This window comes from Saccoglossus kowalevskii, chromosome 4 (genome assembly GCF_978046115.1).
Source record: "Saccoglossus kowalevskii chromosome 4, keSacKowa6.1, whole genome shotgun sequence".
NCBI classification, from domain to species: Eukaryota; Metazoa; Hemichordata; class Enteropneusta; family Harrimaniidae; genus Saccoglossus; species Saccoglossus kowalevskii.
Genome location: NC_140644.1, coordinates 28,305,487 through 28,329,563, shown reverse-complemented (window position 1 = coordinate 28,329,563; position 24,077 = coordinate 28,305,487). Strand labels below are relative to the sequence as shown.

The following is a 24,077-nucleotide window of genomic DNA, read 5'->3' as shown; positions in this document are numbered from 1 at the left end:
GGTTGTTGAGAGCAATCATGCTATAGTGGTATTTTCACTCTTCATTGCGGGGGTGTCGTCAACAATACCTACCTCATTTGTGTAGCAAGGAAAAAGAAAATAGTTTTCTGGCATTCGTGAAATCTTGTCTCGTACTAAATTGTGTTCAAAACATGCAAGAATCCTATCTTGTCTGGAAATCAGACTCCAATTGTCTTTCCATTTCATTGCACTAATTTTAGTGCAGAATTCTCTGATGGTTCTAATTTTTGTTTTCTTTACCTGGTGAAAATGTTTGGTTGTCACAGCTATGTTCCTCTGCATTACATCACATATGTCATGGCTGGCTGCTCTCAGTTATGTCTGTCAAATAGAAGTGTGGTACTCAGGGTGTGATCTTATAAGTTATCCATGATTGCTCACTGGCCCACTTCAAATACAAGTTACTGTGGAATACTTTATTTTCGCTGGAATTAATTTTCGCTGAAAAGGCTTTTTGGGCATTTTGTATGGAATTTATTTTCACTGATTTTTTTATGAGTTTAATGTGAAATATAGGAAAAGAAGTATATTTGCTGGATTTTATTTTCACAGAATCATCCCTTCAGCGAAAATAGCGAAAATAAATTCCAAGCGAAAATAAAGTATTCTACAGTACATTGTGAAGTAGGCTTTGTAAGTTTAATGTGAACAAAAAAATATTTTTTTCTTTATCTGTGTGACATTCAAGATTAAGACAAACCAGTTAACCAGGTGAAATGTTAGTCAATTTGTTTGCTGAACTTTCATTTCCAATTGTGTTCAACTATTCAACTTTTGTACACTTAGAATAAGTTTGTTCGGGCAATGCTGTGTTTTGTTCAGCAGCTGTCTAAAATAACTAGTAAACAAGGTGTGCACATGTCAATCACTCTGAAAATAACAAATTTCAGTGAAAAGTCACAACAATCATTTGTTTATTTGTTGTTACATGTTGTTGACTTGGTCAAAACTTGGTCAAAATTCTTGACTTATTTGCTCTGACAAAAGATGGAATGTGCCTCGATTGTTGGACAAAAAGGTGACAGTGAGTGACACATGACAAACAGAAGCCATGTTCTTTCAATGAGATTAAATATAGAACTGTTATGTGGTCTATTTTCTGTTATGGGGCGTCACATGGCTGCCAATAGTAGTAAAATTAAAAGTTAACGTGATATGTCTACCTTCTACAATAAATATTGGTTTTGGTTTACAAGTACATACAAAGACCTAAGCAGTTGATGCATGGCAGAAACAGACTACCTCAGTGTCAAGTACATTTTCTTTTTCCATTAACATTTGGATTTCTGATTGATCAGGTCTTGATTGTTTTGGCATCTTTACCCTCTTCTGTTTACATTTTATGTTTGTCACCAAAATTAGTCTCCACTTTTCATGTTTTAAATAAGTATTGCATGTTGTTTTGATTTTTTTCTCTCTAATTCAATTCACAAATGTTGAAAAGAAACTGACAATACTGGAATGTGATTTTGAGTCTGTGAAAGATGTTAATCATTTAATTTGTTTTCTCTTTATTAAGAGTCAATAACCCCTAAAGCTTTAATGGAATCACCCACCCAGAACCTGACTGGAGACACCATTCTTCTAATAGGTGCCAAGCCTACATCCTTGAGGGAACTTATATGACAAGCTTTGTTTTGAAGTATGCCTAAACTCTTAAAGGATATTAGCATATTTGTGGCTTTGATATAGGCTATTTAACAAAAGATAAAACTGTTGTAAAACAGGAATAAGCAAAATATTTTGTTAAGTTTGAGGGTTGATATATTATTTGTCTGTGTGTCTTCTGTAAGTACCAGTATCTCATGTTTTGGTTGCACTTGCTGTTGAATAATGAGTGATGTTTGCCCTTCTTTACTTGAAGGCCGTTTTACCTAATGATCCATCATGGGTACTAATTAGGGCTGACTGTAGAGCCATAAATCTTTGTATACCAGACATCTGTCTGTAATGGCATTGAGTAGGGACAATGTGCTTGGACTGAAGGGTGTTATGACCTGAGATTCACCCTGTGTTTTGAACCTACCTAAATTATAGACATGGCAAAAAAGTTTTGTTTACACTTGAGCATTACTTGTCAGGGATGTGACGACAACGATGAAGCTATGCGCTCTCTGTCAGGAGAAAAAGCAGCAAATTTTGAGATTTTTACTACCAAAAATCTGAAAAATGAATTTGTAATGTTCGCTGTTTTTGACTTTCTCAAATAATAAATTTCACTAACACTAAAACAGTGAGAGCCCAGTAGACTAAAATTATGGTGATGTACTCGATGTTGGAAGGAACATGGCATGTGTGGTGATGTCATTAATATGATCCACTGCATGTGGTGATGTCATTGATGTGGGCCAGATCATGTGAGTGAGGTGTATGGTGATGGCATTGATGTAGCAAAGAACATGGCATGTGTGGTGATGTCATGCTCAAAGTGTTACAATATGTTCAACAGGTGGATTGATGTACATTTTTCTTCCTCAAAATGAGTTTGAAATGAGTACGACCACATACAATATGTCTGCTACCATTATATGGTTTATTTGTCACATTGTGTGTCGTTCTTTGCTCAGATATTTGAAAATTCGTAAATTTGATTCATTCTTAACTTTCCTTCTAGGCTTATGAATTGTTTTTGTTTGGATTACTGTCTATATCGGTATATCAAGCATTTACATGAAATATAGACAAATTATTCACAAACGGACATTGCCAAGTACATTTGTTAATAAAATGACCAGCTAAGTTTACCCCTTCCGCCACTGTTTCCCTTCCAAAGTGCTCTGGGTGTATAATAATAAAGATTCTATGGCATAACTCTTAATGCTTGTGGGAATTCCTTCCTTGCTGCAAAATGTGGTTCTTTGTTTTCGCAATTGGCATGCGTGTTGTTTCCATTTCAGACTCCACCTTGTAGTCTGTTCTGCATTGTACCTGTATGATATGGGAGGTTTTGTTTATTCTCCTCCCAACTATTCATCCTTTATTTTTGGGGAGGGAGGCTTGGCTGCATCTGACAATGATGGGACACCAGAATGTGGTGAGTCTTTGTCGCTCACCAGCAGGCTGTCTTGTACGCTGCGGTGATCCTTTGTGTGAACTGATGCACTCGGTCTTGTCGTTTTGTCGGTCAAAATATTTGTGACTTTCAGTAAACACTGAGGAGTATCTCAAGAATCTTGGGAGACATTTTTTGAATGTTTTCGCTGAGTTGTCCTTGCATACTAGTCTGCAAAACACAGTACTGAATGCTTCAGGAAGGAAATAAGGTGAGCCAAGTTGACTTTGTATATAGGGAAAACAGCCTAATGTACTTTTGATATTTGTTATCAATTTGAGAATATTTTTGTGCCAGATAACATGTTCAGACATTAAATGTCGCACTCACTGCATGTGCCATCTGGTTGTTAGCACGGCCCAGTTGACGACACACACCTGCAGATTTTTAATAATCAAGGTTTTACAAATGTCACATCTATCAGGGATTGATTTTTAGGAATACAAACAGGGTTTGCGCTAATGTCTCGGCAAGACGAGTCCCACTTACAAAATATTAAGAAATTTAAATTTGACTCTGGATAACTTTATTAGAGATTGGACCCCAGCTTGCCTGAAAAACTGGGTCCCTTTTCAATAATTGGAATCCGGGAAGCAAAATATGGGGTTAACGCAATCCCTGACAAAAAATATTGCGTACTGGAACTTTCTCAGATGTATAGTTCTTAAAATGCTTCATTACATTGATATACACATAGGTTGTTATTGCGTCATTTCATTTATGGTTTTTAAGTATAATCTTTTCTAGCTTCAGAAATACCACAATCAACACACCTTATTTAAGTTACAACCAAATAATACAAAAATAATTTCAAAATATTGTTACAAATATGTTATGACCATTTTTGTATGCTTGGCCACAGTCCCTCTATCTATAGGGGGACTGTGGCTTGGCTGAGAAGGGGACCAGAAATTGTTATCGTGGATTTAGCAAATCTCGGCTCAATTTATGGATGAGCAAATTGTAGTGAGATAAAGATCTCAAAATGTCATTAAAGCCAGAATTAGGTACATCTTGAATTAGCAAAAAAACTAAAACAACACATTTTTCAGTACTTCTTGTATAAATGTTTTTTTTTTGTTTTGGTGTTTTTGTATGTGTGAGGAAGGGGGATTCTACTGCACAACTCTCATTGTTTTTCCAAGAGTGGTTATGTTACATTCAAGTAATTTAAAGGTAGGGTGCCATCTCCTTGGTTCTCAGGGACCCGCACAACCATAGAATATGCGCTTGAAAGCCGACAAAATATTTTGAATCGCAACACCACCCAACAAGCCCTTCAGCCAAAAGCAGTTAATTAAATTTTTTGATTTTATAGTTTGGTTACCTTGAAAAAACCAACAGTATGCACGCATGACATCAGGTGAAAAAAAAAAAAATGTCAATGTTTTTACCTCCTGTAATTTATTTATTGTTCAAACAGATTACTTGAGCCAAAAATAGTTCTCAAATACCATTACAACTAATCTTACACCATCATAGTCACCAAGTTTTCTAGTGCATATATTGTTGTTTATCTTGAGATTCTGTAAGCTAGCTATTAAAATTTTGAAAATGTGTACCACAAATTCATGACATTTTGCTGGGTGAAATGTTCCATATTATTAACAAAAAGCGATTAAAAATCATTGTTTCCTTGAAAACAGTGACTTTGTGATTTCTATTTTGGATTGAAGATCAGGAGTGCGGTAATATGTACAATTAAGGTTCATAAAAAAAAAAAAAAAAAATAGTTTGAAAGTTTTTTCATCAGATAAATATCACAAAAAATAATAATGATAGAGAAGTTTCAAGAAACTCGTGTTCTGAAAGTATGTTAGCCATCCTTAAGACTAGCCTTATTTCATCATATTGCCATTAAAAAAATGTTAATTTATGGTTGCTGTCTTAATTACCTAGTCCAAAATTTAACTGCTAATCCCTTTTGCTTTAATCTGCTGAACCTTCGTCATTTTCATTGAATACTTTGATAATCAAATATCAGATTTGGACTTTCTTTTTTGAAAAAGGAAAGAGATAAAACGAAAACATTAATTTTGGTCCAATATGGTCATTCCGTACAGAGGTGAATTAATTTTGGAAACAGGTCAACTATTTGAACAATTGTCATGATGAAGTCATTCGGAAATATTTGCGCTATTCATTGTCGGTGAACGTTGAGAGTTTTGTTTTTATGACCCGTCTGTGTTTCTACACCTGGACAGTGTTTCGTGCCAAGTTTCTTTTGTAACTTTCTCACTAAGCATGTGCTTTGTTGAGACTTCACTTCGTGTACAAAGACTAAGCGTACACCTCAGCAATTCGAAAACTAGCCTAAAGTTAATCGGCGTGCAAATATTGAACTAGGAAAAGGCGAAATTCCTCGACTGGGAGCGGTCGTGTACTGTTCTCTTGGTCTGAATAAAAATAGACACAATTGCTATCGCATGGCTGAAGAATTTTGTTTGTTACTATTTGTTTTCTTAGACCACTGTTCTGTCACTATGGTCATCTCCGCTTGTTTTGTCACCGCAGGCAATCAGGGGCAATTAATGTGACCTGGGATTGTGATTGTTTCCTCAGCGACTTGATCTTTTTTAAACAGTATAACCTTTCAGGTTGACTGCTTCCTCTGCATGTTTGGCGGATAGAAACCCATCCACCGCATCTTCAAACCCCGATGAGCATTGTCGCACCCCACTACATGTGCTAAGGGCAAACAAGCGTCTGGCAATTGAGTGTTTCAATTAGCCATCTTCAGAATATATCGTGTATTGCACTCTCTTAAACACCGCTTTTCTCATTCGGTCAGTGTTTGTTCTGAAACTTGCATTGGATGGTGGCCAACTTTTTCAGATTATTGGTTCTCTCCTCCTTCTCAACAATAATTTAGGTATACCTGTTTATACCCTCTCTCTCCGAGTAATTATTCTAATTTATACAACCATACTCATTTACATGTCTCTGGCACTTTCCGCTGCAAACATTTAGATTGAGATTAAATCCCTCCAGCGGAAATACCAATTGGACAGTTCGGTGGTTGACACAGGACAAAACAAAACATAATAACATTCTTTCTCAGCTGAGACCATTGATGTAATGCGGCTCCTTCTCTAAGGGATACTAAATTGTTTATAGGACTAAACAGGGATTATTTCACGTTGGTATGTGTATGTTAGGAGGGTAGGGTGTGTGGAATGTTACCCCAACAATACCACAATTTTTTATGTTGAATAGTTTACAACTTAATCTTATCTCTTTTTGCATGTTTATCACAAACATATTAAGATGACTACCGGTTGGTATAAATTAATAATAATATGGGGAGTTGGGGGTTGTAAACAACTTTGTTTCCATAGGAACAGTGATTTTAGGCCCCCCACTTTCCACTCTCCCCTCTCCCATATTGCTATGCTCTATAAATGTTAAAACTTTAGAAAGACTATAGGTTCAAATTGAGACTGGTTACACCTAATGTTGTTTTTTGTGGGAAATATTTAAATAGATGTCCATTACTAGTATGTGTGACCCTCTAACAGGTCACATCCTGGTAGTTTCTTGGGTTAACAAATTCACAACTTTCTACCAAAAAATGCATGCAATTGTTAATGAAGTTAAAAAACAGTTTTAACTTAGCAAAACCCCCTCCCCCTTCTCTTCAAAATAAGACATTTATCTACATCGTCACTCTATAGTTTATACATAATTTGCTAAGAATCTTTAAAATGTGTTAAATTGGTTCATGACCCCAAAAGAAAAATATTGATCAAAATAACTCTCTATTTAACTTGTTTCATGTCAGCAGGAAACTGGTAGCATAAACACAATCCCCACCAAGGAATTTTACCCAAAACAAAGTTATTAGTTAATATCTAATGTCCTGTGTACACACAAGTGCTGACTGCTCTGTCCAACAACATGGTCTGTAATTACCACATAATGATTTATAAATTGGACTCACAGGACCATGCAACAATTTTTCCCACCAAAATCTTCGTGCAAAATATTGACATTTTTCTGTGACTTCTTTGATCAATTGACAATGACCTGGTAGAATAGAACATCTGAATTGCGTTTTAAACTATTGCTGGGTATTTCTCAAGTTCTCACACTGTACATCTGGGTGCCATCCTAGTGTTCTTGTATCTATATCTTAATACGCCATCAGTTGACACCATATCTACTCTGCAAGTGATCTGTAATTAGTCAATCAACACTTAGCCATTATAAAATTACACTAACTCAGCCATCTAAAAACACATACTGGTATATAAATATACTTTGTTGAACTTTGACCTGCCCTCTGTTGGAAGATGGATCATGTGACAGGTGACTTTGGTGTTCATTGAATCTGGGAGGCTGATTGATTTAGTCTAAAAATCAAAACATCACATCCATGGTGTTAGTGTGACATATTTGGTGTAATTATTTGGGTCATTCCATTCATCAAATAGGGGAGATAAGTGCTATCTGATAGTACATGTATTCCAAAGCGATATATTTTTGCTCAGTTTCTTAGTTAAAGGAAAGCAGCCTCAAGAAATTGTTCCCAAGGCATTTTTATTGTTGCATATAGTGTGAAGAAATCCTGTCAAATCAAGGAGGCAATTAAAACAGTTTAAAATTCTCAAACCATTAGGACTGTTTGCAACCCCCCAGGAGGTGATACCTCCTCCCAGCTTCTGGTATGCTATGATGGTTTGACAAGCCATGCATGTACTTGACCCACTTTGACTTGCACTCTTCACTGGACTGTTTCAACACTGATTATTAGTATTACTTGCCTGATGACTGGCTACATTAACTATTCATGGTGTTATTATTGACTTAGATCATTATCACTTCATCTTGCTTGGATTGTGTTTTAATCACATTTGGAGCCCTCTATACTAGAGTGTTACATCTGATCTGCAGATTCTGTTTCCCCTCACTGCATTTTTCGGCAGTCATGAACCTGTAACTATACTCTCAGGTTAGTGCCACAACATCAGTCAGTGTTTAGAGCTTTACTCTAATTAGTGGAGCGTTTGCATCGAGTGTTCGATTACCAGACGTGCAAGTGAACTGGGCTCCATGCTCATGTTGACATGTCAGGCCCGAAACACAGGTGATGTTACTGTGAAAGAGGGGCTGTAATGCCTTGTGTTTTGTTTGAAAAATAGTTAACCATGGTTACTTGTAGCTGGGATGAAACTGGAGAAAGTGTTTTTGAAATCAAGAGAACAAGTCTCCTTCTGACAGTGGTTTCGTTTTCCCGTTTTAGAGAAAGATAGGCTAGTATTTTGATTACAAAGAAACAGATGGTATTCAGTATTTTACAAGGGCATGAGGGTGTTGTAGCATTCCAGTTAATAATATTACATTGGCCGGCTGTGTCTGCTAAGGGCCAATATCAAGTTCTTTTTCTGAACATGACTACATCTACATGGATCAGATTGAGCTCTGCTTAATACCATCAAAGCTTTAATCTTTCCTATTTCTACACCTCAAATGGCGGATATTCTCTGTCATGGGGATATTCAGTTTGGGAAATCTAACGTCATTTACATGGTGGCTCACTGCGACGAAAGTTGTCCTGTGTTACTACACAATAGTAGTTTAAGGTCAGTACATTGCAAGACTCTAAACGTTTTGAGTGCCTTGTTAGCTTTCATTGCGACCAATCAGAAAAACCCACAACTTTGTCTACATTTCCTTTTGAAAGCATGTTTGTGTTTTTCCATTGGAAGTTGATAAAAGCAGACAACATATAATAGGATTGGGTGTCCCGTGTTTTGGATTTTTTTTTTCTTGGATAGGGCCTAAATTTTTTACTCAACTTTATGCATGTCATGGTGTACTTACAGGTAAGGCAAATGAATGGGCAAAACCATGGAGAATCCAATTGATGTGATTATTTCTTTTAATCATCAACCGCAACAAGGTGACTACTTTGTAAAGACTTTCTTGTAAAAAAAAAAGTTGATATAGGAGTAAAACTTAATTACTGTGTTTCCAAAAAAGGGAAGTTGTCAAAATGATGTGTGTGCGTCATTGAACTACTTCAGCCTTGTGTCGCTGTTTGTCAATGGCTATTTTCTTGTTTCAAATACATTCTTACAAAAACAAGTGTGAAAAGATTTGTTTGTTATTTAGGGAAATATTCCACTTCCCCTAGTGCAGAGGGATGACCTTGCTTCCCCTAGTGCAGAGGGATGACCTTGCTTCCCCTAGTGCAGAGGGATGACCTTGCTTCCCCTAGTGCAGAGGAATGACCTTGCTTCCCCTAGTGCAGAGGAATGACCTTGCTTCCCCTAGTGCAGAGGAATGACCTTGCTTCCCCTCAGTTAATTTTTCTGCGTAATACTGTGTTAGTGTTTTTTCTTTATGCTGATCTTGACTGATTTATAATCAGGTGTTTAGTTTCTGTTGTGGCATTTATTCTGATGAACTTGTAAAATAATATTTTCCTGCTCCTACTTATACAATATCTGACATATCCTCTGACAGCAGTAGTTGCTTGTCACAGCAGTCTTGACATTTTTTAGGTCTAAACAATGTGACTGCAAATTTGTCCAATCATTTAATTGTTTCTCCACACAAAAAGCATTAAGGTCACTTGGGGTCTACAAGCTTCAAAAATACCAGGTGCTGGCCTTGCTTAAGGGAAGGTATGCGCTTGCATTGTCTGCCAGTTATTCATGTCTTGTTCTAGCTTGACAAAATAAAATAAAATTATTTTTTTTGAAAATTCTTTCCGATAGCAACTATTCTGAAAAGGCATTTGTCGCAGTGGCTCTAAAACACACATTTTATGGAACAGTGGATTTTATTGCTTGTCCTAAAAGAAATTCCCTGAACTTGACTTTGAAGCAGCAAGCCAGTGCAGAGAATGTCTACTCATTCTAGCTATAGCTTTTATACACTGTACATACCGTATATATAATAGCATACAAAACATGAAAAATGTCAATGAAGTTTTCTTTTGTCAATTAATTTTTTTCTTTCTGCAAACTCATTAATCACCTTATATTAAGAATCTAAATCATGTCATCGTCAAAAAAATTAAGTAATATTTTCTATTTATTTTGTTGGTAGTAAACAGCCTTGCCATTCTTTGTTCGGCCATGAAATATTGCTTGCTCCAGTAGTGGCTGAGTAACTAGGTGCATTCCATCTTCGTTACCTTGTCAACCGTGTTTCCCCCCCTTTTTTAAAACCACATATTTTGCGGTTCGACATAAGAGAGACCGAAATGACTCAAAAAATTCTTTAGAATCCTTCCCTTGAGGGTGGCTTTCTTTGATGTCTCCCTCGCGGTGTTTACCCCTATCAAAATAAATGATTGGTTGTTTATGCTGGGCTCTAAGTGCTTTTTGTAAGCACACCTGCGATTGGCTGCTTTTATTGTAGCCGCCATTTTGACTATATACGTATGTACACAACACAGTAGACATGGCATGAATATGGAGCCCACGGACACATGAGCAGATTTTGGTTTCGCTTCAAATTTAACTCATTTTCACCGTGTTTAATGCTGGGTTAACATTTCGAGAAAGGGATTTTAAGCTGCTTAATAATGGTATGTTAGTGATTTTATTTAAATTACCCTTTTGTTAAATTAACCATCAAAACATGTTACCGCTGACACCCTAATATACTTACGTGTTGTATGTGCTATTGTCGTCTACGATTCAATGGCAGTCATTGGTACAATGACGTTGGTCATTCAAAACAAGGTAAGGTACAGTATTCGAGGTAAAAAAAATACCTGTAGATTTTTTTTATTATTTAATTTATCTCTGTAGATTTATATTTTTTCTGGATTCATTGCATGTGTTGAAATGATACTAACAGTTAGACTGTAGTGAGGTGTGTCATCAAGACTTTCCCCACCTTTTTACTGTCACTATCGAATCATGAGTCATAATGTGCAGTACGTTCTAGTAAATCGGACGGTTGGGTTTTAAAAAATTCTACGAATGGTATTTTAATATTATTTTCTGCCCAGTATAGTATTTGAAATTTTCATACAGTCAGTTGTTCACCAGTTCTATTTTATCTTATTACCGGCACGTACGTTGATGTTGTTGTTTTGCCATGAACATAAACACGCTTACCAGTTGAATTTGTTGAGCAGTTCTCTGTTCTATTGAACTGCCATTTTTTTAATGCATCAGAATTTATTTTGAAAATTTATTGTTATTAAAAAAAAAGAACACTGCGTCAGTGGCAAATACATTGCAGGTAAAATCTGATAGCCATCTGCCGTAATGTTGCCAGTATTTTTAACTGACATGCCAAAATTCTGTTAGGGTTTTAGGTCAGTGCTGTATTTATGCGCATGACTGATTTACTAGAGCAAGCCACTTGTATCCTTGAATCTTTTATGTATTCTTTGACCGGTCATTGTTAAAAATGGCTGGCTGGTTGAATTTGTTCATTGGAGCATGCTTGTATACCTATCTTTAATATACACGGACAAGCTAATTCAAAGGTTTCTTGCATTTGACCCAGAAGTCAACAGTTGTAATCAAAATAACAAAAGACAGATAGCGTTTTTTATTATTATTTTTTTTTTTGTAAAGGTGGTGAGATGGCAGGTATTCCCTTGCAATATGCGTCTTTGATTGACGTACATGTCAAAGCTTAATTAATGTGTTAACATATTGACAATATCCGTAAACGATTGATATTTTGTAATCTGTTTTTCACCTGATTTCCTGTGGAAACTAACAATATTTAGAAATAGTTGTCAATTTCTTGTCTTAGCAACAGGTTTGAAAAAAACTTCTAGATTGTTATAGTTGAATATTCTAAAACTGCAAATTGCTTTTAGTTTTGCGTGACGAACACTGCAAATCACTAGGACTGACAATTTCACTGTTTCCCCTCGGTGGAATCTCAGTGTCTTTAAAAACATGTTTTTACCATGAACAATCTGAAATGATCAAATTTCTGGAAAGTGGTGACAATTTATTGGAATTTCAATATAATTGACGTCATGTCCTCGATGACACTTATTGCGATTGAGAATGTGAAACGATAATATTTGTTCAGAATTTGCATAGAATTGAGTTTTTTTCTCGCTGTCAAGTTAATTCAGTTTGCAGAGAATGGATATGTTCAGTGAGTGATGTAGAATGACAGCTCTAAACACCTGCACTGTGAATCAGTCTAAAAGGAAGAGTTGTTCAAATTAATGTTCCTCCTAAGAAGCATTGAAAAGCTTTGAAGATCATCAAATATAGTCTAAATTTGGATAGGTGTTACAAGTAGGCTGTCTGTTTGTCTGTTTCTTTGGGTATTTGCAATGATTACACACAAACACCTTCACATTTTTCAATTTCTTTCATGTTTTGTTTTAAATTCATTTGACATTACAAAATTTACATATATGCAAATAAAAAAATTTACAAATTTTCAGAATTATGAGGTTGTTGTTTGAGCGGGAAAACTGTTTTGACATGGCAATGGTTTAAGTGTAAATATGTCAGTTGCTTTGTATCACCAGCTACCTAGTCATAATCACATAAATGCTTCCCAATGCAAGCATAAATGTCATGTCCTAAGATTAGGTTGCCACTTCTTGCCTTCAATCCCACCTAAATGGTCTTCAAAAATTGTATTTTCTACATCATATGAGCCTACAGACCCCTGATTATACAGAATGAAATATCCCAATCTCCATCCAAGCAAAGCGATGAGAATGTTCCAAAAGCTGAATGAGAGGGGCTGATAGTTTTTAGTCACGGTTGTGTAAATGTTTTTGTCAGAAATGATCTAAGAGACAGGAAGGTGATAAAATGTTTTTTCCACCTACAGGAAACACATCTGGCCTCCATAGTAATATTGGCTGTACTTTTGAGTTTCCATTGGTTCTGGTTACTTTCATTGGTTCTTTTTGAGTGTTACTTCCAGATATACTTAATGAGTTAATTACACATGCATTAGCAGTTAATGATACCAGTATTGGTTCATTTAGTTTTTAGTGGTAATGTACACCTAATGTATGAAAGTAAAAATAAGCTATAAACATCCCTGTCAGCAGATACTCCCATCAAATGCTTCAAAATAGATTATCTCAATTACACCGCAATTTCATCTTTTTTTATCATTGTCATCTCCAAAAAAAAATTATACTGTAATCCCATAAAATGTCATCTCTGAAAATTTAACAATTTGGCTGTTTCCCTTTCCTTTGTGAGGATTGCCACTCACGATAGATATATGCAAAACTGTCTAAAAAAAAAACCCAGAGAAATGTTTACATCTACAACATTCAGTGATTTTTTTTTCTGGACATCCTTACAATATAGATTGCTTCTAATATGTGTCTGATGCCTTCGCTGAGTGTCTTGTCAAAAGCAGTAGAATTCACCGGGTTTTTTTTTACAGTATTACTTATTTTGACTATAGAAAGGCCTCTGTAATGCCTCTTAATATTGTATTAGTAATACTGTTGTATATTTTATGTCCACGATTACAGCTTCTAGTCATACCCATAACTCATGTATAATAACATGTCTTGTCTATGCCCTTTGTTTCTGCAAGACACCATTGTTTTGGGTTTATGTGTATTTCTATACTCCATTTGTTTCACACAGATTAAAATTTATCGGCATTATTATCATGTTTTATTTTAGCCTAAGGTCAAATAAAAATAGTGAATGGGGAGAAAATGGTACTCCATATGGAGAGGCGTGTGTTACGCGCTGTGAAAATATATGTAGGGGGGCAGCCATGGCAAGTATTTCTACCACCTGCCACCTTTTAACAAAAAAACTTCTGTATACCAGTTATAACCAAATTTATCCAACAATATTTTGTGTTTTGAAGCTTTGTCCCATATCCAGATATTGGTTTGATTTTTTTTTTTTAAAATGGTTTGTACATCTGTGAATCAGAAATATGCGATAAAAACAACAAATATTAAATGGCTTCATTATTATTGGCATCATATTTATATTGAACATAAGACTAGAATTAGGAAAATATTGGTATTTCAATGGTATATGAACAATAGGTACAGAAAAGCCACATCTAGGCGACAAAGGGTTCTTGTATTCGCTTCATTTAATTTGAAACTAATAATAATAGAACTGAAAGTCATGTTAATAAAATATTACTATATTTAGTGGATCATGTTTATAATTGATGATGTTCAATTCTACTAAAAACGATATTAACTGACTAGTAATGAAATTTATAAGAATAAATTGTCAACAACGTGAAAGGAAATGATGAATTTGTTTGATCATTACCAAATAATTAAAATAGCCACACCTATTTAATTCACAACTTCTCTCCCATTCATGTTGTTGGAATAAAAAAGAAATATTTGCACCAATTTGTTTCCAACCTCCCCCCCCTCCCGCTCCCCGCTCCCCGCATTTCATGTTTAAATGAAAATCTACATGTGTTGTTCTTTGCATGTTTTTTTGCCTCAAAATCAGTATTCGAACCACGGTTACCATAATTTGGGGGTTATGAAATCTCCCCCAGCTGTGACCCGTTTCCCCTCGTTACCCGATTTAATTTAGACTCCTTTGTGCTTTTTTATTCTTTTGTTGCCGCTGATTAGCGACAGAAAACACGGGTAAAATTCATTTGTGCATGTCTGCTTTGTAGCATCATAGTCGTCGCGTCGTGTGTGTGACATTTGATGTCAACATGCATAAAATTATTTGTTTACACTAAATTCAAATATTGTCTGTGCTATGGCTGTATCATATTAATTATATAACAAATATTGTCAACAAATTAATTAAAAGATTTAGTTGATATTGACACTTCTAATGCTATAAATTCTACTACTGTTTGCTATCATTGGCAAAATCCTATATATTTATTTATTTATTTATTTATTTATTATATTATATAATATAATAATTCATTTGTGCATGTCTGCTTTGTAGCATCATAGTCGTCGCGTCGTGTGTGTGACATTTGATGTCAACATGCATAAAATTATTTGTTTACACTAAATTCAAATATTGTCTGTGCTATGGCTGTATCATATTAATTATATAACAAATATTGTCAACAAATTAATTAAAAGATTTAGTTGATATTGACACTTCTAATGCTATAAATTCTACTACTGTTTGCTATCATTGGCAAAATCCTATATATTTATTTATTTATTTATTTATTATATTATATAAATTTTTGCAAAAAAGAGCAAAAATGTTTTTGTGTAAATTTAACTCTGTGATGTAATTTTTTGTAAAATTTTATTTTGTAAATATTCAGGTTAAGGTTAAAAAATAACAATAATATATGTGAGTAATTTGATACTATTATGCATTATGTTAAATTAATTTCTTTTTCAATCACAGTTATAGTTTTTGTATTTAAGTATTCATAAAACAAAACTAGCTCTGTTGGCATTTGCTAAAAAAACAAACAGGCATCACTCACAGTATTGAGTATATTTTGGAAATTAATCAAATACTGTGATATTTTTATATTACCAACATTAAGATGATGTTGTTTATATATATATATATACTGTATATATGTGCGAATGAAGATTAATCCAAAGATCAGTGCATGCTAAACATAGAAATACCTGTAAATTTCCTAGTTACAATGATAAAATAACAATAATATTATAATGAACTAAGTTGTGTTCATCTTTTGTGGAACAAACCTGGTTCAATGTCATGATCACATAATACATTCTTTCAATTAAAATAGATAGAAAACAAATCCAAATCAAATTAAATGAGAATGACCACCTGTTATCAACCACTTTAATTTTGTCTGTGGCAATAACTAAGTAATTGGGCTTGGCGGCTTTTTTTGTGTGCAGGAATCAACTTCAATATATTTTTGTTTTAAAAACCTGTTCCGTTATTTTCATTATGGTTGAAATCATCCACACTAGTTGGAATGTTTTTTTTTTCTTTTGTGAAGTGTCGCAATCATTTTGTGTAACATCCGTTCTATTCTTTTGTGTTGCAATATTATGAAAGGGAAATTGTCAAATGCTGGAATGCGGAATTTATCACTTTTCTGTTATCAGACAATGTATTTCAACCTTGCATTTTTTTTTTAATTCCTGCTGTTAGGTGCTGGTGGATTAATAGTGTTAGTAAAGTAATTTGAGGAATTAATGATTAGGAGTGTGCCCATGCTAGCATACTGGAACATTGTGGTTTGATATCACATGACCAGCTACCCGTCATTAATAAATAAATAGAAAATATAATTTCTGCCTTGTTGTAGATGTATTCATAGTTTAAAGAATGACATCGGCCAATGTGCTGTTCCTGTCTTCAGTGTGTATTAAAATGTTATCTCTGCAAATTCATTGTTGCTATGAGAAGCAAACTTTCTCTTCCTCTAAAAAAAGTCTGTGTATGGACATCGAAATAAGTAAATTATCATTGACTTTGTTAATCAGACAGGTTCTGTATTTTATTCACTTTTTTGGTCTTGTACCTCACACTGTGCAAGTATGCATCAAATAACATTCTCTCACTCATACCTTCATACATGTATACCTGTAGAGTTGCACTGTAGTGGCAATAATGTCGGCAATCTCTCTTCAGAAGATCAATGAAACGCATAGTGCTGCAATATATTTATCGATGGGCTTGTCCTTTTTGTGACACTTTGCTACCACCTGGTATTTTTATCATTTATACGTAACTGATGATTTAATTGTTTTGATTAAATGTAATCGTGAATCGTTATCAGTAGTTAGTATAATTGTCTATTAGAAGTAAAAGGTTATACAATACACAATTCTTCATGTTTTATCACTGACTTCATTGTTATATTTGTCTTGTGACACATAAATCTGATTTTACCGGTAACTTTTTTGATGCCGTAATTTTGCATGCCGGCATTTTGTAAATTATTTACCGGTACCCGTAATTTGTTGATAGATTTTGGACAAATGGATTTAATTTTTCAGTGCTTCCAGTTCTTAATCAACAGTTTTGATTAATTAAATATATTCAAATTATGGAGGTGTATTTTAAAGGCTATCCAAATGAGTAATATTCATGTTAATGTATAGCAGTATTGTATTTGTTCTATTAGTAGAGCATTCATTTATGTATATTACAGTTTCTATGTTACTATGGTCCAAATAAGTAATATTTTAATGATTGAGTTTACATCCAATGTGATTTTTTGTTGATATGTGCTTCTCTTAGAGGTGAGCTTCTAATAGAATAAATTGGTATATTTGATTCAGTGTTTTGCATAAACTCAGATATGTATACTGTATTTACTCTATTAGTTACGCGTACATTATATATATAGTGTCTATAGTTGTATTTTAATGATCCCGTATCCTGCGCTCCTGTAAGAGGATGCGCTAATAATAGAGCATATACATTATTGTGAATATTATTGGAACCAATCACCAAGTCTTAAATTGCATTAAGTTCTTTACTGCCTGTACCTTCACATAATTCTTTGCTGACTACACCAATAGGGTCCACCCACACACCAGACAATTGTCAGAAATCAATCAGGAATTATGCCACATTTAAGTCTGTTTTCTTTCTCCATTATTTGCAGGGGACCACCAGATTTTGATACTATTACAAGTCCCAAATCATCTGAATTTTACAAAAGAGTTAAACAGTTACAGGAGAAAGAGAAGGAATCCAGTGGTATGTTAACTAGCCATCACCAATCAGACTTTAGTAGCAGGCCTAGTGGATATGGCGTCAAAATGAGGCTGAAGAAAACAGAGCGGTAAGAACTCAACTTGAATTTGTCTCAGATCTAACCACAATTTTTCCCCAAAAAATTTCAATCAGGACCTGTAACCATAGACAAATTGTCCATTAGTTTCAAAATTTAAAAAAAAATTAGAAAATTACATAAAATTGAGCAAAATTGATGTAACAACATTTTGGTGGGAGGGAAAAAATTATGTGTAATGCGTCAACCTATGTTAAACCAGAAACTTTTCCAAACATCTTCTCCTATGTACATGCTATAAAAAAAAACCTATTAACCTACCAGTTCCTTTGTTGTTCAGTTCAGACACTGGTTGCAGTGTATTCAGTGTCAAAATGTCATTTCTCTCAGTCAGATATTCTAGGAATCTTTTCTGGTAATAAAAATGTTGAACAAAGGAGGAACAATCTTTATATAGAATGTGTATCTTTGATATGTTGAATCGTTATTCTCTATTTTTACTTCTCATCCATAGGTCACCATCTTACAGACCAAAGTCATGGCACCATAGTCATGAGGGCCATCAACAAGACCCTGAATTTAAAATTAAACAGAAGCAACATGAAGAGTACAGAAGAGGATTTCACACGGTGGAAGATCAACCCCAATCTGGTCACTGGAATGGGAGAGATTCATTTCGTTCCTCGATGCGCAGTAATACATCCCGATCAATGTCCAGTTTGAACAGCTTTAAAGGAGGGTCTACTTCCTCTTATAGGCAGCCTGGATTTGTGAAACAAAAGGCAATTGAGTACAATGATATGAGTGGGAAAACAAATTCATATCGACTTCCAGCAAAGGATGCTGGGAGCAGAGAAGTGCATGAAAGCAATAGGGATTTTGAGAAAGTGCAAAGGGATGAGTATTACTATAGTAAACATTTGCCAGGTAAACAATTTAATGATGTTAAGCGGGATTCTGATAGTAGAATCCCGGACAAAGTGAAACTTGGAAATAATCATAAATTTGCCAGTGTTATAGAAACGCGTGCTATTCCAGTGCAGCTTGTGCATGCCCAGTCTGTGGACTCGGGAAAGCAAGCGCAGAGACATCACAGGGCAGAAGTATCCAAAGATCTTAATGTGGGAGTGAAAGGACCATCTGATATTAAAGGGAGAGTTCAGTCCCCACAAAAAGTAATGTGGGAACAGTCTGGTGACAGAGTTGAAAGTGAGAACCAGCCTAAGTTGAAAAGGACAGAACTGACGTGTATGATATCACCTGATATTAGACATCCCAAACCTGATGAACCTATCTTCAAATATCCTGATCAGAACTCATCCCCAGTTAATCAAGGTTATACAAATGAGAGGCCACCACCATTGCCACCAAAAAAAGAAGTGTCCCCACCAATCCCACCGCAGCGTGATTCCAGTATGAAGGCTGTCCACAAATGCCATGATAAGTCACCTACATGGCCAGCAATAGTTCAGAGTAAGGTTGTCATAGCTCCACAGGCAGACACCGTACATCTGAGATCAAACACTTGGAACAATGACACTTCTCCGCAACATGAGTGGCCGGAACATCAAGGTTATAAGGCACATATCAAAACACTGCCATTAGATGACGATTCTGATACAAAAACATTTGCTTCTCAGGCTTTTTTAGAGAAAGAGCCTAAGCCTTACACTGACAGTTCCCCAAAGACATTGTACCATCCAGTTCATCTCACTGCGTCCAGTAGTTATGTGATTAATGGCAAACAGCACAAATACCCGCCCAGCTCAAAATTTGAGTTGCATACTGCAACTGTCTACCATGTTGCGATGGACGAACCACTCCTTGCTGAGAAACTAGAACATGGAGATGCTAAATACACTAAGCCTTATGACTATACTGCAAAATACGATGTGCCTTCACCACCCACACGAGACATTCCATTTGAGAAACAGAATTTGAAAGCAGAAATGGTGAATAACTCACACAGCACGCCTAGTAATCTGGACAAATCACCGGAGAGATTCTGGTCACCTGAATCAATGAATAATTCTATAAAGAGTACTGGTAGTCAACATGACACAAGTCTAAATCAATATGCATCCTATTTGGAACAAAATCTTACTGAACAAGGCTACAGCGTCCAACCACATTCACTCCCTAATTCTTCTGTTAGTGAGGAGGTCAAAAGGTTATCTGGCAAATGTCAAAGTCCAGAAGCATTACATAAAGTTAATTCCATTCCTAATCCCAGTAGGGAGTATCATCCAACTGAAAATAGACTTGTTTATGATTTGCATTCCCCAAGTGAGAGGGAAGTTGCAACAATCAATGGTACACATGAAGGGCCTCCTGTGGAGAAAATGTCTGGTACTGGTCCACATGAGAGAAAGCCAGGTGAAGACAGATGGCATCTAGATAAAACTCCTGTGTCAACTGCTAGAACTTGGAAGAGCCCTGGAGATTTTCAGGTTACACCTGGAATGGGAACTAAAATGTCCAAACGCCATGCTATAAGTCCAACTGAGGAAACAGTAAAACGATTTGAAGATCTTAGTAATGATAAAAAATACCCTCCAGACTTAGTTCCAGAAAACAAAATGGCAGACCCACGGAAACAATCCAGTGACAAAATGGCATTTGTAGAGTTGAAAGTTGAGGCTGATACTAATAAAGAAGAAGAAGACATCAAATTAAAATCGCCCCCTTTACGCAAGTCTTCACCGTTTACAAAACTTATTGAGCAGCCATCAAAAGGATCACCAGGTCGGCCTTCTATCTTTGATATTGAATCAGAGAACCCTTTCAGGAGAAATTACCATACGCATTCTTCAAGTTATGACATTTTTAATCCAGAAAGTCTTGAGACTGAGAAAAATAATGAACAATTTATGTCAAAAATGCAAAGAAACAGTCAGACACCATTCAGCGATAAGTACAAGCGTGGAGAACCCATTGAGCTTCAAAAGGAGAAGAAAGAAAGAGAGAAACAAGAACATTTAAAGCGTCAGAACTTGAAAAATGAAGGAAAAGATGCTGACTCTCATTCTATTATGTCGCAGCTGCAGAAAGAACATCGCCAGACCCATGAAGGATTCGCAAAGGTCAAAGATTTGTCATCAAAAGCCAAGACTAGGGAAGACTTCAATAAAGAAGCCAAAAACCCTGAAATCAGTAACAAAAATAATGTTAGAAGAAGCGAGTTTTTCAACAAGCATTCTGGAAAATCACCTCCAAATGTACAAGATAAACTGTCTCCAAATGCTGATGTAGGTTTTGGCAAATTTGATCGGAACAGCCCCAAAAGTGCTACCATGCCAGCGAGATCGGCTTCAGCTGAGGTTAATAAGTGGTATGACCACGTGAAAGCAGATGACTCAAATCCTGCTCGGCCCATATCATATGCATATGATCCAACTTCTCCAAGCAGAGTTTTTCCAGGTGTTCAACAAGATGATGTTAAGCCACTGAGTGATATTGAGGAGAACCCTGGCCAAAACAGACCTAAAGAAAAGCGTCGATTGTCAGATCCAAGAAGGCGATCAGATCCCAAGAGGAAGTCTGATCCAAAGAAGCATTCGGATCCTGAGAAGATGTTTCACAAGTCTCTTGAAATAGATACTTCAAATCATGAAAGACAACATCGTAATTCTGATCCGTACAAAGAAGAATACAGAAATCGTCAAAGATTATCTGATCCTAAGAAGGAACGTAATCTGTCAGATCCCAAAAGACGACATAGAGGGTCCGATCCTAAAATGGAGAAACCTGATCATCGGTATACCAAGTCTGATTCAGATCAGTATCAGAAGATTGCCACAGGAGACCAGAGACATAAACATTCAGATCCCACCAGTCATATGAAACGAAGGCAACCGTCGGATCCTGAAGAACGTAGAAAAGTGAAAGAAGCCTTGTTTCTTTTCTATAGTCAAAAGACTGGAAAAAGTGAATCTGCAGAAAGCACATCATCATTAGCCAGTTCATGTAAACTGCCAAGTTACTCAGACAGGAATCGACCAGTTAATATGATACATGGTATGTCAGAGCAACCCATACCACCAAAGAAAAGCTACAGCACATCGTCCTTCCGACGTGGCTCTGTTGAAAACTCTGTACCCATGATGCAAAGAGCCAACTCAGAAGTACTGCGTCCTAGTTCCATGCCGCCGAATGCCTATTCTTCAAACGAGATCAAACGACAGGGGTCACTCGCAAGTCTTGCATCACATAGAGATTCAACAAATTCATTATCATCACAGAGGGATAGGCCGAGCAGCGGTGGATCGCCACCGGGATCATTAGCAGGGAGTAAACAGAAATCTCCACATCAGTCGCAAAGCTCTATTTTGGGTTTTGCTGCCCAACAGCATCACAGGCACCAGAGTAGCAACAGTCTTGATAAGACTGCCTCACTGCCAATGTATGGTAGGGTACCCAGAGTTCCTACGGTGTCGACCAAGGACATTTATCAGCTGTATGCCTCTAGAGGTTCTCAGCAATCACTGAAAACTGAGCCTGTCACACCAAAACCAATGCTTGCAATACACCCCATGGTTCCTGCGCAGGACAAAGCTACAACACTGCCGCAGCAGAAACCCAGAAGTGGAGACCTGCAGAAACAGAAGAGCCCAGTAAGTAGTTGGTCACCTAATCTGGACCGGGATTCATTACCCAGGAAATCCAGTGAAACGTACCAGAAAGCTGCCTTTGCACAGACACTTCCATCACCCCTGCAGGTGGTTACCACCCCTAATAAGGTTAATGCCATGTTCCATTTCTCCACTTTCCTCCTGGCTTGCTATAATTTGACCTCCATGCTATAATAGTCCACCATTTCATTAGTCACCAATTCATTTGTTTACTCATTAATTCTTCGAGATGCTGTAATTTTTTTCCTGCCAATGATTTTTCGTAAATTTGTATATCTTATAATTTTTTTTGTTATTTTTGGAACACCAAATTGACATAATTTTTTTATTGGCCCAAGTTTTGATCACATTTTTAAAAAAAAATTATGGACAGTTTACTTTAGCATTTGAAGAATTAATTTTCACCTAAAGTTAAAGTTGCACTCTGGAAGTTTAGCACCATACTATTTTGAGGAATCTGTATGCAAAATTCTCCTTCTGCTGCTTACACCAGAATTCAATATTTACCCCAGTCAACTATTTATTGTGTGATTTTGCAATTTCTGACCTTTTTGTTGTCATCACTGTATAGTAGTAAACACTTCACACAAAAAAATCACTTATAGAAACCAAACACTGGTTTTATCATAGTCACATTTTAGTAAAATATCTATCAGAATCTTTAAGTAGTCTAACTGTGACTGTGACATTCATGAACCTCCTTAGGCAAGTTGGAATTATTCTCCAACTCAGTTCAGACCAAATTGTCATCAACCATCAATATTTGAATTCGCTTTTGATAATATTAGTTTTCTGTTGGTGAGTGCCTTCCATGGTTGCCACATTATTAACGTTCTCATGACTGAAATAACCGCTTTAAACTACATATTTCCGCTGACTGGAAGTGAATCTATGTGGCTTCACCCCCCCTCCCCTTATTTTTCACATTACCAGGGAACCCGAAACTTATCTATTTGGAGAGACATTCCATGGGGGGGGGGGGGGGTTACTTAGAGTGAACTCAAAGCTTCTGAATTGTCAAAACTGGTGTATGTGGTGCTGTTTTAACACTCTCTGCATCCCTTGTTAAACCCTCATCCTGGCTGCTAATCTTTGAGGTGTGTTGCATGACTAGACGTTTACCTCTGTGTGTGAATAACCAGTAGGACTGTAGCAAAGACACATATACTGTAAATCGTTTTGTTTTCATGCCAGACAAAGAAATCAGTTAAGGAAACTAGCATAATTTTGTAGCTCATTGGGATATTGACAGTGTTGTCATAGTAACTATCATGAAATTCACAAAAAATTGAAAATGAAAATCATACTTTTTACAGTATATTTGTTTTCTCAGTTGTTGTTGCAATTACTCACTTCCCCTTCATACATTATTACCGTAGTCTCATTAATTTGTCCAATCTAGTTTTAACATTTATATTAATAGTGTACTTTGTTTTGAGAAGTGTTTTAATTTTGTTATTTTTAGTTTTCATCTTAAACTCCAGTCACTGCCATTCCTATCATTCCCAACCTACCTTGCATCTCTGACACCAACCAATCCACCCACTCTCATCGCCCTTACACAGTTTGTGCAAAGACAGTATTTGGTGAAAAAATATCTAGCCCCAATTAATTTCTCAAATGACTTTGTAGAGCGCCCTCGGTGTTTATTTCAAACATTACTTTCCATGAGGGTGCTATGACAGAAAGTAAATATTTTGAGTTTCATTTTGATTCTTCCTGCATGTGTTGTTAGAGTTTATCAA

The 24,077-nt window shown here is 36.0% G+C and overlaps 1 protein-coding gene across 6 annotated transcripts in view; it reads left to right on the top strand.

Moving 5' to 3' along the window:
- LOC102807114 (uncharacterized) overlaps positions 1–24,077 on the top strand; it is a 101,388-nt gene that overhangs the window by 64,023 nt on the left and 13,288 nt on the right. For 4 of the 6 annotated variants that reach the window (XM_078012575.2, XM_078012578.2, XM_078012577.2 and 1 more), the window contains 2 exons: positions 17,573–17,752; positions 18,216–22,440. In XM_078012575.2, the coding sequence (XP_077868701.2) occupies positions 17,573–17,752; positions 18,216–22,440 (4,405 nt within the window). Of the gene's footprint in view, positions 1–10,474; positions 10,614–17,572; positions 17,753–18,215; positions 22,441–24,077 lie in introns of those variants that run through there. The other 2 variants (XM_078012579.2, XM_006821344.3) reach the window with 2 other exon arrangements.